Consider the following 15280-nt stretch of genomic DNA (forward strand, 5'->3'; position numbering starts at 1 on the left):
AATAGTAATATTAAAGTGGCGGAGTTCTTTCATCTTCACAAAGCATTGAAGCACAATAAATAGGGATAATATCATTTATAGACACTTAAATTTACAAAGTCAAAACTGTGGATGATGCTATATAAGTTAATCCTCGTGTAGTAAGAACAATAATTTGCAAATCTCAGTAATACAAACCTCGAAATTAAGTGCAATCCTCATTTTGTGAGATTGTAAGGTCTCCATAATCGTCTGAATTAATGACTCTGCTTTCATGATTAATCAATGCCCTTTAATTAACATGTAATACTTGTCAGACTGTTCTTAAAGCGAAATTCCAAAAAAGTTTTGGGGAATCTCCGATGCATTTGCTTGTTCTACTAAGAGAAAAAAATAACTCATCTCTTAATAGAACAAGCAAATGCATCGGAGATTCCCCAATTTTTTTTTTGAAATTTCGCTTCAAGAACAGCCCGACAAGTATTACATGCTAATTAAAGGGCAACGATTAATCATGAAAGCAGAGTCATTAATTCAGACGACTATGGAGACCTTACAGTCTTACAAAATGAGGATTGCACTTAATTTCGAGGTTTGTATTACTGAGATTTGCAAATTATTGTTCTTACTGCACGAGGATAATTAACTTATATAGTACTATTCACAGTTTTGGCTTTGTAAATTTAAGTGTCTATAAATGATATTATCCCTATTTATTGTGCTTCAATGCTTTGTGGAGATTAAACGGCTCCTCAAGACAATGGTTCCCAACCTAACCAAGTGGCTAACAAGGAATTCCAGATTGCTATTACTATGTCAGCCCAAGCGGTGGCTAACCAAGGGGTTGCGACTCCTCCTAATGTTCCTACTCCAGCTTCTAGGGTGAGGGGTTTTTCAAGGATGAACCCTCCGAAGTTTCATTGCTCAAAAGTTGATGAGGATCTTCAAGAATTCATTGATGAGGTTTACAAGTTAGTGAGCATTATGGGGGTCTCGTCGAAAGAGAAAGCGGAGTTAGCAGCTTATCAATTTAAAAGTGTTGCTCAAATTTAGTATACTCAATGGAAAATATGGTGGATGAAGGACTAATTCAATGGGAAGCCTTCAAACATGCTTTCCTTGATTGCTTTTTCCCTCTTGAGTTAAGGGAAGCTAAGATATTGGAGTTTATAAATCTATGACAAGGCACATGGGTATGAGGGACTACACCCTCAAGTTCATCAAGCTCTCTAAGTATGCTCCTTCATTGATTGCCGATCCACGTGCCAGAATGAATCAATTCATATCGGGGGTATCCGACTTGGTTGCTAAAAAATGTCGTACCACCAAGCTTATGAAATAAATGGCATATCTTAGCTTATGACTTTTGCCGAACAAATTGAGGGAGAGAAACTGAAAAGATGTAATTACACTCTCTAATTTTCAAGGGAGTTAAAAGATTTAATTACAATATTTTAATTTATTTTTTACTTCTACTTTTTGAATGTTTTAAATTTTTCCATTATTTATCTTTCATTTCCTTTTTTCTCATTTTCCAACCTTTACTTCTTATGATTTAATATAATTGCTCATACTTTTTTTTCTTCATTTAGCAAAATGTGTTATTATTTTAGTATTTGAATTAAAGTAGAATTTCATTATTGGATCGGATTATGGACTTATATTTCTCTTGCTTTTAAATTATATTTATTTAAGTTATGGTAAAATTTATTTTTTGGAATTTAATAAGAGTATTATATTAAAAAAAATCAATTTATTTGCTTTAGTAATATTGACTTGTTATTTCATATTGTATGTTATTTATTTTTATTTTTTAGGTTACAATTAATAAAGTTTTTTTTTTGTCAAATATTTGAATAATTTAATGACGTTATTTTTTTTTTATCAAACATACAATTCACATGTTGTTCTCATAAAATGTGCATTAATTAAATTAAATATTAATTTAATTGTGTAATTATATTTGTACAACAAAACAAAACAAAACAGAAGAGAATAAAATAGTGGGGAAAAAAGAGAGGAACGAAAGATAGGCCGAAAGATAAAAAAAACGGATAGGGATAGAACCTTACAACTGTGTTTCAATGGCGTCCCCTTTATCCTGTTCCATTTTCTCTCCAAATTTGACTCATTCATTCCGAAATAAAGCTTTTTTCCATAACCATCTCTCACTTCGTTCCCCAATTTATGCTACATTCACTCGCATTGCCGCAAAGAAGAATGTTTCCATGGTTGGTTCAATTCTGCTCAAAATTTAGCTATTTTTAAGTTTGGATTCTGTTATATTTTCATCATTCTCTTGTGGCATCGCATAATACATAAACAGACACTCAGATTTGGTCTCAACTCTCAACTGGCAAACAATCACTCCAACTTTGAGAATGCACATGTAAATATCTCCAAAATTTATGAGTATCGTGGGGTGAGTTGGAGTGTTTAGCTGCTAGTTGAGACCAAGTTAAGGTGTCTAAGTGTAATCTCAAAGTTAGAGTGCTTCCGAGGCTAAGTTTTGAATGTATGTTTATGTATTATGCCTTGTGCCATCCATTTTAGAATTGTGAATAGTTAGATTGAATGATTCTACTTATTACTTTATCACTATTTTTTTTACATTTAGAAACAAGTTACCCATTAATGTCATGATTTATAGCCACACGAACTTCTAAGACTTGTTTTAGATCACAAGTTTCAATAGTCTTTATTCTAACTTAAACGCGGTATTTAGTCAAATAGAACTGTTTTTTGATATTTAATTTGGGCAAAGAATGCTGGTTCACCTCTAAAAGTTTGATCCTTATCAAAACTTAAACGACTGTTGGATCATCAAATGTAATTCTTGCAATCATTTAGCCTGGGAGGAATCTGATTTTGGAGGTAAAAATGTGGAACTTTCGTGTCTGGACATATTTGAGGAATTGATATTCCTTGCTAAAGTTTTGTACCATCCCAAATCTTGTCAAGTGTATGAAAATGTTCATCACTGTGAAGGTTCTAGATAAGGTATATTATGTTTTCAAAGGTAAATACAACAACAACAACAACAAACCCAGTGTAATTCCACAAGTGGGGTCTGGAGAGGGTATGATGTACTCAGCCTTACCCTTGCCTTTATGGGATAGAGAGGTTGTTTCCAACCCTCGGCAACCCTCCTCCTTTACCCGGTCTTGGGACCGGAATGTGAACGAGCTCACACAGGCGGAGTTTGTCTTCAAAGGTAAATGTATCCATAAATTTAGTTAATGAAGAAGATGCAAAGTGTAACATAGGCTATGGCTTTTCTGATTTTCCATGTGACACTAGCATAATGCATTTGAAACCATATTTTTTTTTTCATCTCAAATAGAACTGTTGACATCTCTCTCTCTCTCTCTCTCTCACACACACACACACACAACATACATATTTGCACCTGCATAAACATCTTATTAGAGAACTCGTATTCCCGATTCAATGTTGCTTCAAAAATGATCAAAACACAATTTTTATAACCCTCTCAGCTTCTTGATGGGTTTTCAGTCATGCAGGAATTGACAAAGAGGCCAACTGCTCCTTCCATTTTGTTAACACATTTGGAGAGTACAGTCAAGCAATTTCAGAGTTTAATGGCGGTGATCCTTATCTTTATTGAAATTGCATCTCCAGTACCTTTGTATGGTTTGCAAGATTTGTCCATTTCTCCTGCTGAGGCAGTGCTTTATTCCCCTGAAACAAAAAGTCTCCCTAGGACAGGAGAATTAGCTCTCAGAAGAGCTATCCCAGCCAACACAAATATGAAAACTATACAGGTGGTCTTATTTTGTTCCGCCTATATATTCTATTTAATATTTTCCTATTTGGTCGTGTAGATAGTAAGTCATGAAGTATCATTATTCCTCCTTTATTTCCTCGCAGGATTCTCTTGAGGACATTTCTTACTTGCTCAGGATTCCACAGCGAAAACCTTTTGGAACAATGGAGGGTAATGTGAAGAAAGCGCTTAAGGTATTGCATAATATTTTTGTGGCAACCAAATTATATATAAGACACTTTAGATTTGATCCTCCAGCAAGGTAATCATTCTTCGACATGGATCTCAGCCATCCAACAGACATGTTGGGTATTAGGCCATTTCCATACAGTAAAAAGAATAAAATAGATGCTCATTTATGTTTGTTTTCCAGAAAGATCCATACAAGGAGGAAATCTTTCCTTTCATATTTTTCATTTAAACCATCCATCAAACTGAGTTATAGTATAGAGAATTCAAAGAGTCTCAAAGATGTTGACATTGCATGCCAACTGACTGTAATGGATTGCTTGGTTCTGCAAATAACAAATAATAAAATCACTTATAATGATAGGATGTGATCATGTGAAGTTATTAACCGCTTTTATTCTGTGTCCGATTCAAATTAAGTGATTGTAGTTATATTATCTTCTCTGAAAATTATACCCTTAGAAATTAGATAATCATCATAGAAGTACATATTAAAATGAAAAACTAGTCGGGGTGACGAGGTTGAGTAGGAGGACTGTTGGAGTTAGATTTGGGGTTTGGTGAGGTGATAGAGCTGGTCAAAGTAGAGCGAAGACGCAAATGTTTTTTTTTTTTTACTTTTGTCTCTGAGGTCGTCATGATCTCTCATGGGATGAAATAATCCCCTTGGCCTTGAAGTGAGATAATGATTTTATCGATCATTGATCAAATATAGAAAAATTGGTTTGAACTGTAACCATTGGAATAAGTTGCAATCAAATGATTATCAATCTGGCACCACCCCCACCACCTACCCCCACACCAAAAAAAAATCAAAATTTGGCAGGGAATGTTTTTGCACAATTTTGGCTTATAATTACCATTCTTTTAATCTCATGTGAAGGTATTACCCTAATCAAATATGAAATCAGAACTATGTACATTATTCTAATGCTTCAATATCTCTTCAGATTGCAACAGATGAAAAGGCATCCATCTTGGCTAGCGTACCAGCTGAACTGAAAGAAGAGGGTTCCGTCTTGTACACATCTTTTATAGACGGCAAGGTAACATGAAACGACTTAGATTGTTTAGTTTAAAAGTACTTCAGGTTAGATGACTTCATTTTACACTCCAGGTTGTCACAAATTTGTATCAGTGTCGAGGTTCAATCTCTACTATCTACAGTTTAGACCCCAAAATGAAAAAAAGGAAAGAGAAAACAAAAAGAAAAGAAACTGGGAACTATTATATATGTGATCCTTTAGTTGATTGAACCAATATCAGTGATGGCTATCTGACGCAGGAGTACATCTGTTGTTGCTTTACTACATTGTTTTGCTGCAGAAGTTTTGGAAATCTTATGCACTTGTGATGTACATTTGCCGATTTGCATGATGATATTCCAGCGATAATCTTTATCATGCATGAATGAATGATATGATGTCAATGCAACCAATCAGGGTCTCAAGGATTAATGTTCTGTCTGTCTCACAGATTTCTTAAATTTCTTAGAGATATCATCTAAACTGATGATACCTTTAAACACAAATCTTACTGCAATCAAGATGACTTTCTTTTTATCTTGTCAGGGTGGATTACAGAAACTTCTACAGTACATAAAGGATAAAGATCCAGATAAAATATCAGTTTGTCTTGCATCTACACTAGATACTGTTGCACAGTTGGAGTTGTTACAGGTATTTATGAGCTCCTTTGTACGTTAAACACATTTACTACTAATGCCCATGACATTTATATAAGATTCCGTGAACAGTGTCATTCTTTTGTTGTGAAAATGGGCAAATCAGTAATGGAAAGTACAATTACTGTGTTTGAATAATTCACAAGAAAAAAAAATTGTACTAAGGTTCAAATTGTGCCCTTAGGAAATGATACTGTGCTTTGAAGAATATAACAAAGGACAAAGCTTGAGGCAAAGAGCCCGTAGCATCAAACTATCCAAATCTCTCATGCATTACGATTTTCACAATTATACATTCTCTAATAACATTATCAGTGTAACGTTTTTGATTTATTCAACAATATCTCAAAGACATAATCTCTCTACAGGCCCCAGGGTTATCATTTTTGTTGCCTCAGCAGTACTTAAAATACCCAAGGTAAGGCCACTCGTGATTTCTCTTCTAAATATAGCATTTAGAATTTAGGCACATAGATTGCTGTCTTTCCCCTCCCTATTTTTAATTATTTTGTAACAGTGCCAGTGGTGTCTAGGCAAGCTTGTGCGCACCTTGACTAATACCGTCCTCTGTTTAGAGAGGGAGAGATGATTGTTTTCTGATTCTTGGGATATTTTTATGGATTGGTAGAAGTCCTGTACACAATGGAAAGTGCAGGCACGTTGCAGATGCACTTGTGCAACTCCTCTTTTACAAGCAGCAGCACCAAGGAGGTACTGCTTATGTGTAAAAGTTGGCTGGAAGTGGATCCTTTAAGTACATAAGTATCATAAAAGGTCCATCATTATCTATATATCATTTACAGAATAACCCTTTCTCCAAATCTTTAAATTTTAATGCACCTATACTTGATGAAGGTACATTTTCTGATTTTCCCTTAAAGAACATATGGTTTCATATTTACCAGTCTTTCAAAATATACAAAGAGGAACGGTCTTCCAGATCTGTTTCTGCTCTTGCCTCAGCCTTTTCCCTGCCAATTGCACTACAAGTTGCTAGGCATTACCACACTGTACCCGATATAGCCTCAAAACATGCGCGAGAGTTGCCTAACATATTTGCCATGTCACATAGTGTGATTCATAGTTTCTGAGTGTTCCTTGATCAGAGACTCACCAGCTGCACATATGGAAACCTTCAACGTTACTTTAGTTGGAGCTTTGGTTCTCCAGATCATATTCCATGACTATCTCTAGTTCCTCTTGTTTCCTCTCTTAATAGACATGACATCACTAAGAATTTCCTGTTCTTCTTTACTATCCAGAAGAGGAATCTTTTTGTCGTGCATCTGCAATTAATCGTAATATTGAATAATGAATAAAATCTTTCAACATCCCAATCATTAAAATTCATCTCACTTGAATGTTCCAGCCCTTTTCATGACAGTATTTAGCAATATTACTGGGTTTGCTGATTCCCATGCTACATAGTTCTGAAAAGATTTATGCTAGAATGTCCTCCCATGCCGTTTATGAAGCCCAACCTTAACTCTCCTTCCATAACTAGTAGTGAATCATTACTTTATTCTGGAACTCACTCCATAAACATTTATTGTGTTTCCAAATGACCACACCGTGAGAAGAAGTGACAGTTCTGCATCCCACGATTATGCTTGATCACCTGCTTACATAGTTGATTCTTTTTATCATTAATTCTCCAAGATTCTGAACAGTAAGCTTTTGTTATGTAATCATAGGTTTTAGATACCTGGGTCCCGCTGACCTTTCTTGCATCAATCTTTTGCCATTATACCATAGGAATCTTCCTTCCTGATTTCCTTCTCTAAGAGTTCCTCTCCTGATCTTGTTCAATTGTTCTTCTACTGTTTGCTTGGATAGCTGTGAGTGAAATCAAGTAGGCAAGGATGCCATCAAGTGCGCTATTCACTAGTGTCAGTTTTCCACAAAAGAAGAAATTACCTCTTCCATGAACTTACTTACTTTCTCTCACATTTCTGTGCTTCCAAAACTCTTATGTCTTCATGTATGGATCCTTATGGTTGTCCAAGATATACTGTGGGGAAAATATTTAACCTTATGGACATTGTCTCTGTTAACTCCTGAATGGTGTGGTCTTATCTGCACCGGCTGAAAAGTTAAAACAGTATACCTCTTCAAATGTAATAGCTGCTCCTACTCTACATCACGCAAAACCAAAGTATCTACATAAAGAATATAACAAACATCCACCTGTTTACTTCTCTGTTCCTAACATCTTGATTGTTAGATAGAACATTTAATTTGTAAACCAGCAAAAAGAGAATGCTAGTCAAAAGTACATCCAAAGGATTGAGGTCTTTACAGGTTGTGTAGAAAGCTAAGAAAGTCAATCATGTCTTCAGCTTCTAACAAATTAGCCGATGTCCTGTTGCAACAAAACTAGTAAAAATTTTATGTTCCTAATATTGAATCCCTTCTATTGAAGACATAATTAAGTAAATAAAATATGCTATGTAGCAACTTAAACTTTTAGATGAGTTGGTCACACTAGAGCAAGCAAAGGTCCTGGGTTCGAGTCTCACAGCCAACCATCATCAAAAGAAGATTTTTCACATGCTTGCTTTTGGAAAAGGATAAAACTCATGCGTGGGGGCATGTTGAAGACATAATTAAGTAAACAAAGTATTCTCTCTCTAACAACTTAAACTTTCGGATGAGCGGGTCGCACAGTTCCAACACTCTCAACCAATTTTAGGCTAAAGTTTCTCATGACCAGTACAAATGGAAAAGATGATAATCAATTACCTCTTCTCACGTCTCTTTATGGTGCGGAAGATCCTACAGGAGAACCTTTAATGATTATTGAGACTGTTCAGAGTACAGTTTACTTGAGATTTGAGCTCCATTTTAGAGAAGACTTCAGTGCCAAAATGTTTGCAGGAATTACGTAGAAATGCAGGAGTAACTAAAAGAAAGGGTTTTGAAATGTTGTTACTCCCAGATGTGAGTTTTAAATTAGATTGGGACAGACTAAATCACTAAATGATACACATGATATGGCAGGATAAACATATTTCCGGATATGAGCAAATCTTCCTATGGGGAATAAGAGTAATACTGAAAAGATGACAAATTGTGTACATTGTAGGTGTGGACCTTAATTTCTTGTTCCACTTCTCCCCTCCCCCTTCCTCAAACAATAAGTATCATTGGTGTAGGTTCTGTCGAATTATCAATGAGACAATGACATCAGATCTTTGAAAGGATATAAAGCAACATTTCCACTAATTACAAATGAGTTGCTTATTGACAAACATGTACGTACATCAATTATAAAATCCAAGGACGATTACATCTGCATAGTAAATGTGCCTTGTTGATACTCATGGTGCCTTTGTATGTCCAAATGTTCACATTATGGCTTCTCATTACTTCAGCAGCAACATTATTGCATTGCTATGTAGGAAAACTTGAGTTGGTTCTTTTTGAAGCACCCTGCGTTCAAGTTATAAGTAACCATGTTAAAACAACTACTTAATGGGTTTTTTGGGGAAGATGGCTTGTGTTATATTCTTCTACTAAATGCGTCAGGCTCACAGGGAGAGGAATAGTTGAATTTACATTTGAGAAAGTAGATGGTTCAGCATTTTCTCCTGAAGCTGCTGGTGAAGCCAAAAGCACTGCAAAAATTCAGGTATGCTGAATCCCTTACTTGAGAGTCAGATTAGAACTGTGGTGACCTGGGTGGATGCCATGAAATTCTCTTGCACTCTCCATTTCTTTGTTTGATCCTTTGTTCTGAACTTGATAATTGGCACACGGGTGCTTTGCACATCACTAGTCCAATTCTTTTGGCATACACCGTTATATAGATATCTGCTGATGCTATTCAAATGTCCAGAACAGCCCCATTCTTCCAGCGGATACACTAATGATCACATAAGGGAAAGTTTTATCTGTTTCTTGCTTTGTCTTCCTGAAGAGCTACCGAAGATCATATGTGTCATCTTTTGCTGAGTGAATGCATATCATTTTCATGCATATTTTGGATTCTATGTTGTATCATCTATTTACATTATTATGTCTCTCCTCTTTTATAGAAAATGATTATTCGATTGTTTCAAGCGATCTTTTCCTAATAAAATAATTCATTGTCCTCAGAACTCCCTGGGTGAGTAAATACTAAAGTATTAAGCATCAATAGACCTTTTGGTTATGAGGCTGATCCTTCTGGGAAGTTATTTGCTAATGATTCGAACCTGTCATTTGTTTGTTTCCTTGATGGTGATAATATGGCTGTACCGTCTCTTCTCTTTCTTTGAACTACCTGTCCTATATCGTGCTTTGAGATAAAAGTGTGTTGCTTTTGTATTATGAAGTATTCCTCAATTAAACATTTGTTTCTGCTTTTCTGAGGGGGTGACAATTTCTGTCTTATAATAGAGCCTGCACCAGAAGAGTGTTATATTCTACTATTATAACTTCTAATATTCTTCAGATAGATATTTCGTCTAACTCAAAAGTATTTACTGTATAATGACTTGATGCAGGTTGTTATAGATGGGTTTTCAACACCACTGACTGCAGGGAACTTCGCAAAACTGGTAAGGTAGTGAAATCTCACATCATCCTTGTAAGTATTCATTATGCAAAGTTGTCTTTTGGGACAGATTGGAGGATGGAGGATTGTAAGTGTTGATCATTATGTGTGTAAACTATTCAACCACCTTTAAGTGAGAGCTGAGTGCAATGTTCTTGCATGTATTTTTTCTTGTATCACTCTGTGATTGTGTAGTCCTCAACATGTACTTAAGCAAAATGTAGAAATTGTTTTGGTTCTTGCACGTGCACGTCTACTTTGTACACTCTACTTGTTTTCTTTTGTCTCCGTTAAATATTTTCCATATTGTTAGTTGTCTATGTGGAGAGCTTCTTTTCTCTGTCGGATAAGAAACATCTACATCCCAAGGATAAGGAACTTCTGTACTACTTTGATGAGTGATCTTGAGCCTAACTCAAACCTCAAAAGCTAGCTCATGAGACAAGGATTGTCCAACACCATATAAGGAAGCAACCAACCCCATCCTGTACCATTGAAGGACTCCCCCCCCCCCTCTTCCCCCTTCACATGCCAAGATTGGACATTTGAAGCATGTAAATATATCATGGGGGGCAGATATTGGGTAAACCAAAAATTGGGATTATTCTCGCTGTGATACCATGTTAAGAAATGAACCTTCGATCTAACTCAACCACAAAAGCTAGCTATGAAGGATTGCCCACGACCATACAAGGAGGCAAACAACTCCATCCCACACCGATGTGGGACTCTATCAACTTCAAATTATTTCTCTCTTCTTTTCCCCTTTGGCTCCGTACTTCCGTTATTGGAACTGATCAGACTTCAGGTATTTCTTCACATGAAGCATGATCGACACCTAAAGGTGGTTTTTTCTTCTTTCATTTCTCACATCATTTTTGCTGGGCCTGATAACTACTTTGCTTGAAGAGTATGGCTGTTATAGTTTCCTTTCCATATCTCTAGATTATCAACTTGCCACTCTGCTAAAATATGGAAAACCATCATTGTGATGTCTTCAGGAGTTATGTTTACACAATGAGAGCATGGGAAATAATTTTTGCATTTCTTGATTATGATATACATATACTTGCTGACCAAAGATGAGTATAACAAGTGGTCCATGATGTTTCGAGCTACTATCTCACTGTGATCTGGTTCTATATCTTATTATGTATGTGGCTTGTAAAGGCTTGCATTCTTAAGACTTCTCATCTTTAGATTTATTTGAATAAGAATTTCTGTCTTGTGACAACAAATCTGTAATTCTTTAGGTGGTTGATGGGGCATATGATGGGAGTAAGCTAACTTGTGCAAACCAAGCAATTCTTTCAGAAAGCGAGGTGGGCAAGTCCACTGGGTACAGTGTTCCCTTGGAAATCAAGCCAGCCGGACAATTTGAGCCCCTTTACAGAACAACATTAAGCGTTCAGGTATCCAGAGGTTTCATGGATAATAACAGACCACTCTTTGGTGTTTACTTCTGTTGTGCTTGTGCTTATGGTTTATTCCTTTTGTTATGGAAGGATGGGGAGCTGCCTGTGCTTCCGTTATCCGTGTATGGTGCAGTTGCAATGGCTCATAGTGAGGTATTAGATGAGAATTCATCACCAAGTCAGTTCTTCTTCTACCTTTACGATAAGAGAAATGTAAGTAGAAATTCATCATTATAGACTTTTCTTTCTTTTCTTCTTGTTATTCTTAAAGTTACCACTTGAATCTAGCTATAGAATATCGCCCCTAACTTATCCAATCAAAATGTTGTTTCTCAGTCTGGCTTGGGAGGATTGTCGTTTGATGAGGGTCAATTTTCGGTTTTCGGGTATGGTTTCTTGCAACTCTGCTGTCTGATAACTTATGAAAACCTAGTCTTCAACAAATCAGTGATAATTTGTGTTATGATGCACAGATATACAACTGTTGGGAGAGATATCCTTCCTCAGATCAAAACTGGTGACATAATTCGATCTGCAAAGCTGGTGGAAGGAGGAGACCGCCTCGTTTTACCACCACAGGAGAACTAACCTTGTTATATCCTCAATTTTTTGAAAATTCTACATGTCATTCTTCGTTGCTGGTCATTTACTAGTACCAAAAGTGGATGCTGCTTCTTGTAAAACAGAAAATGAAGTGTTTGATTCTTGATGTGTACCACATTCACTATGTTTTCAATCCAAATTGGATTTTACTTTGCAGAGGATGATAATATATTGGATATGATATATAGTAGAATAGACTATAAGAGTAAACAAATGAAAAAACTGATATATTGAGTTTCTTTTGTACAAATCCAAGTAACTACAAAAAGACTAAAACTATGCTGCAGACATATTACAAAGGCGACTAGGAGTTGGTTTAAAATCCAACCATCTCAAAGTTGGTCGACGAACTGGTGGTGTTAATGCCCTCTTTATGATCTCTTTGTTAGCTGATCCATGAACTTTTCGTAGACTATAATGACTTGTTGCTGTTGCTCTCACCGGTCGTCTTGAAACGTGTGGTGATGAATCTCTGCGTTGGAACCTTGGTGATGCAGGAAACTTCCTTTCTGGCTTGTTGGTTTTGCCAATTACTGGTGACTTTGCTTGTAGAAGTGAAACCTCCATGTTTCTTCGAAAGATATTATAAGTTAACTTTGATATTCTTGATACTATCACTGTTGAGGGAGATAGGAATTTCGTGTTTTTTAGAACAGCTCAAGACAAACAAGGGAAGGAGTTGCAGGACAGAAGTTGTATCACGAAAATGTGAACAAGAGGGAGGTGTTCTTCAAGAATGATAATATAAGGTAAAGAAAAGATGATGGATTTGTTTACTTTTATAGTGGCGTTGGTATTTTAGGCGTGTTTTGACCAGGTCGTTTGAGTTTTGGGAGACTTTGTAAGCAATAGCACTTTAGAATATTGACTTCTTTGCATGGAAAAGGAGTATTAAGAGCATGTTTGGCTCAATTTATTTTATTTTTTTGGCTTATAAGCTACTTTAGATAAGCTAAGTCAAACAAATTTAATTATTTTTTTGGGTTTATTTTAAGCATAAAATGTCTTTAAGTTGGTCAGTCAAACACTCAAAAAAGTTGAAACCAACTTATAAGTCAATCCAAACGGACTCGTATATCAGACCTTGTAAAAACACAAAATTATACTCCCTGGTTGTCTGATTTTAGCTAGGAACGGAGTTTTTAAAAGTATTTTGAATTTGGTGGTCTTAGATTAAACATATATAGAATGTACTAAAATATCTTTTAATCTTGTGATCTTAAATTAACGAATTATCAAAAAAGAAAGAGATATTCTTTTAATGGATCAAAAAGAAAAATAAAACAAATAAATTGAAACCGATGAAATATTTTTATTTTCTTATTTTATGAGAATTGATTTAAAAAAAAATCTTCATGGCAAGAAGTGGGTCGTCCAGCAGTCATATGTTGGCTTAGTCAACTTTTGAATTGTCTTCCAATTTGAATTTTGAACGTATTAACTCCAGTCTACGACTTGAATGCTGACGATTTAGGAGCGGCAAGAGCATGAAAGGGTAGAAAATGGATTAAATAAAATATTTTAATTTATTTATATTTATTATGGAGAAAAAATGAGTTGATATTCATATTATCTGTGATTTCAAAAATAGTAAAGTGAAAAAAAAAACTAAAAAATAACAATCATAATCATTTTATCTGATATTTCCACTATCTTGATCGTTAACACTCTTAAACCAAATGATTGAGGAGATCATTATAGTTGAAAATCAGAATGTGAGTAAATAACTATTATCATCAAATATTAGTTATTATTTTAAAAACTATTAAAAATATTCAACCACCTTTAATTATACGAAGAAGTTTTGGATAGAAATGTTTTTAATTAAAGCACCGAATAACTTTAACAAATGATGTTGGAATAGGAAGGATTGACAAGTACTGGAACCCAATGAATGATTCATGAGGTTAAAAAAATTGTTGGAGTTTTAAAATCAAAGAATGATTCACTGCATTCAAATCTTTATGTATTCAAAACTAAGGAGCGATTCATGAAATTTAAAAATTTATTGGAGTTTCAAAATTAAGGAACGGTTTATAGGTTTAAACTTTTTACAAGTTAAAAATTAAAACCAAACGAACCATTATGAGGTTATAAGTAAAAAGGAAGAGAATAATTTTTATTTTTCTAAAATCTTACCAATATATATAATTCTGAATACCTCTATGTATTGAGAAATATGAAAAGGTATCATGAATATGGATGAAATATTATAGCGCACCTTTGAACCAGTGAAACTATCAAGTTTGTTACTATCTAGAGGAACCAGGTTCCTTAATTAAGAGAAACGTAACAGTAATAGTAAAGACACAAAGTATTATCGTGGAAAAACTTCTTCTTCAAAAAAGTAAAAAATATGACCTATAAATATAATGTGTAGGATTTTCGAGCAAACTTTAGTATCTTCAAAGAACAATTTAAGATTACAATCCCATAATTAAAGAGACTAATTATAATACCTCAACTCACCAGTTTTCTCCAATGGATAGACACTTCAAAGACTACAAACTCTAGCCTTCCAAACACTACAACTCATTCGACCAACAAACCAACAATAATTATGGACATTGTGGAGGTTATTATCACAATGAAAGTTATGATAATAATAAAAATAAAGATCAAGAAATCCTTATGAATGCAGATAAGACACCAATGTATAATTCTTTAAAGTGATTTATAGGTCACGAGTTTGAGCCGTAAAAGCAATTACTGTTACTTATATTAGAATAGTTTGTCTATATCACATCCTTGAAATGCAGTCCTTCTTCAAACTCTACCAATATAAAATGTTTTGTATTCCAGATCGCGCTCTACGCCCTCAATATTAACTCCGAATGAATCATGAGATCAATTTATCATAACATAACTTTATTAGTATGAGAGTTTTATATAAATTAATCATAATTAATAAAAAAATTATATGTAAAAATAAACATAAAATATTCAAGGATTGTTTGATTCATGGGATAATGAGAAATATCTGCAATTAATAAGTTGGAGATTATATTTACTTCCTCTATCCTTTTTTAGTTGTCAAGATAAGGTTTTTCACAATTCTTAAGAAAATATTAATTAGGAGCATTATT

At 34.8% G+C, this 15280-nt stretch overlaps 1 protein-coding gene across 2 annotated transcripts; it reads left to right on the forward strand.

Annotated features, from left to right (window-relative positions):
* Nucleotides 1-1989: 1989 nt before the first annotated feature.
* On the forward strand, nt 1990-12350 carry LOC129870131 (peptidyl-prolyl cis-trans isomerase CYP37, chloroplastic). 2 transcript variants are annotated; one of them, XM_055944744.1, is made up of 12 exons: nt 1990-2210; nt 3504-3764; nt 3871-3960; nt 4906-5001; nt 5527-5634; nt 6008-6057; nt 9168-9270; nt 10127-10180; nt 11430-11588; nt 11682-11804; nt 11928-11977; nt 12065-12350. In XM_055944744.1, the coding sequence occupies exons 1-12, from the start codon at nt 2064-2066 to the stop codon at nt 12177-12179; spliced, it is 1356 nt and encodes a 451-aa protein (XP_055800719.1). In that variant the 5' UTR covers nt 1990-2063; the 3' UTR covers nt 12180-12350. The 2 variants fall into 2 exon arrangements, with proteins under 2 accessions (XP_055800719.1, XP_055800720.1); XM_055944745.1 differs by having other exon boundaries at nt 2120-2210; nt 3496-3764.
* The last annotated feature ends 2930 nt before the right edge of the window (nt 12351-15280 follow it).

This window comes from Solanum dulcamara, chromosome 10 (assembly GCF_947179165.1).
Source record: "Solanum dulcamara chromosome 10, daSolDulc1.2, whole genome shotgun sequence".
Classification (NCBI taxonomy): domain Eukaryota; kingdom Viridiplantae; phylum Streptophyta; class Magnoliopsida; order Solanales; family Solanaceae; genus Solanum; species Solanum dulcamara.

Excerpts from the sequence above, each read along its gene's own strand:
- LOC129870131 (XM_055944744.1), top strand. The coding sequence starts at position 2,064 with ATGGCGTCCCCTTTATCCTGTTCCATTTTCTCTCCAAATTTGACTCAT. Across the intron at positions 5,002-5,526 it reads CATCTTTTATAGACGGCAAG|GGTGGATTACAGAAACTTCT; the intron begins GTAACATGAAAC and ends TTATCTTGTCAG. Across the intron at positions 11,805-11,927 it reads ACCTTTACGATAAGAGAAAT|TCTGGCTTGGGAGGATTGTC; the intron begins GTAAGTAGAAAT and ends GTTGTTTCTCAG.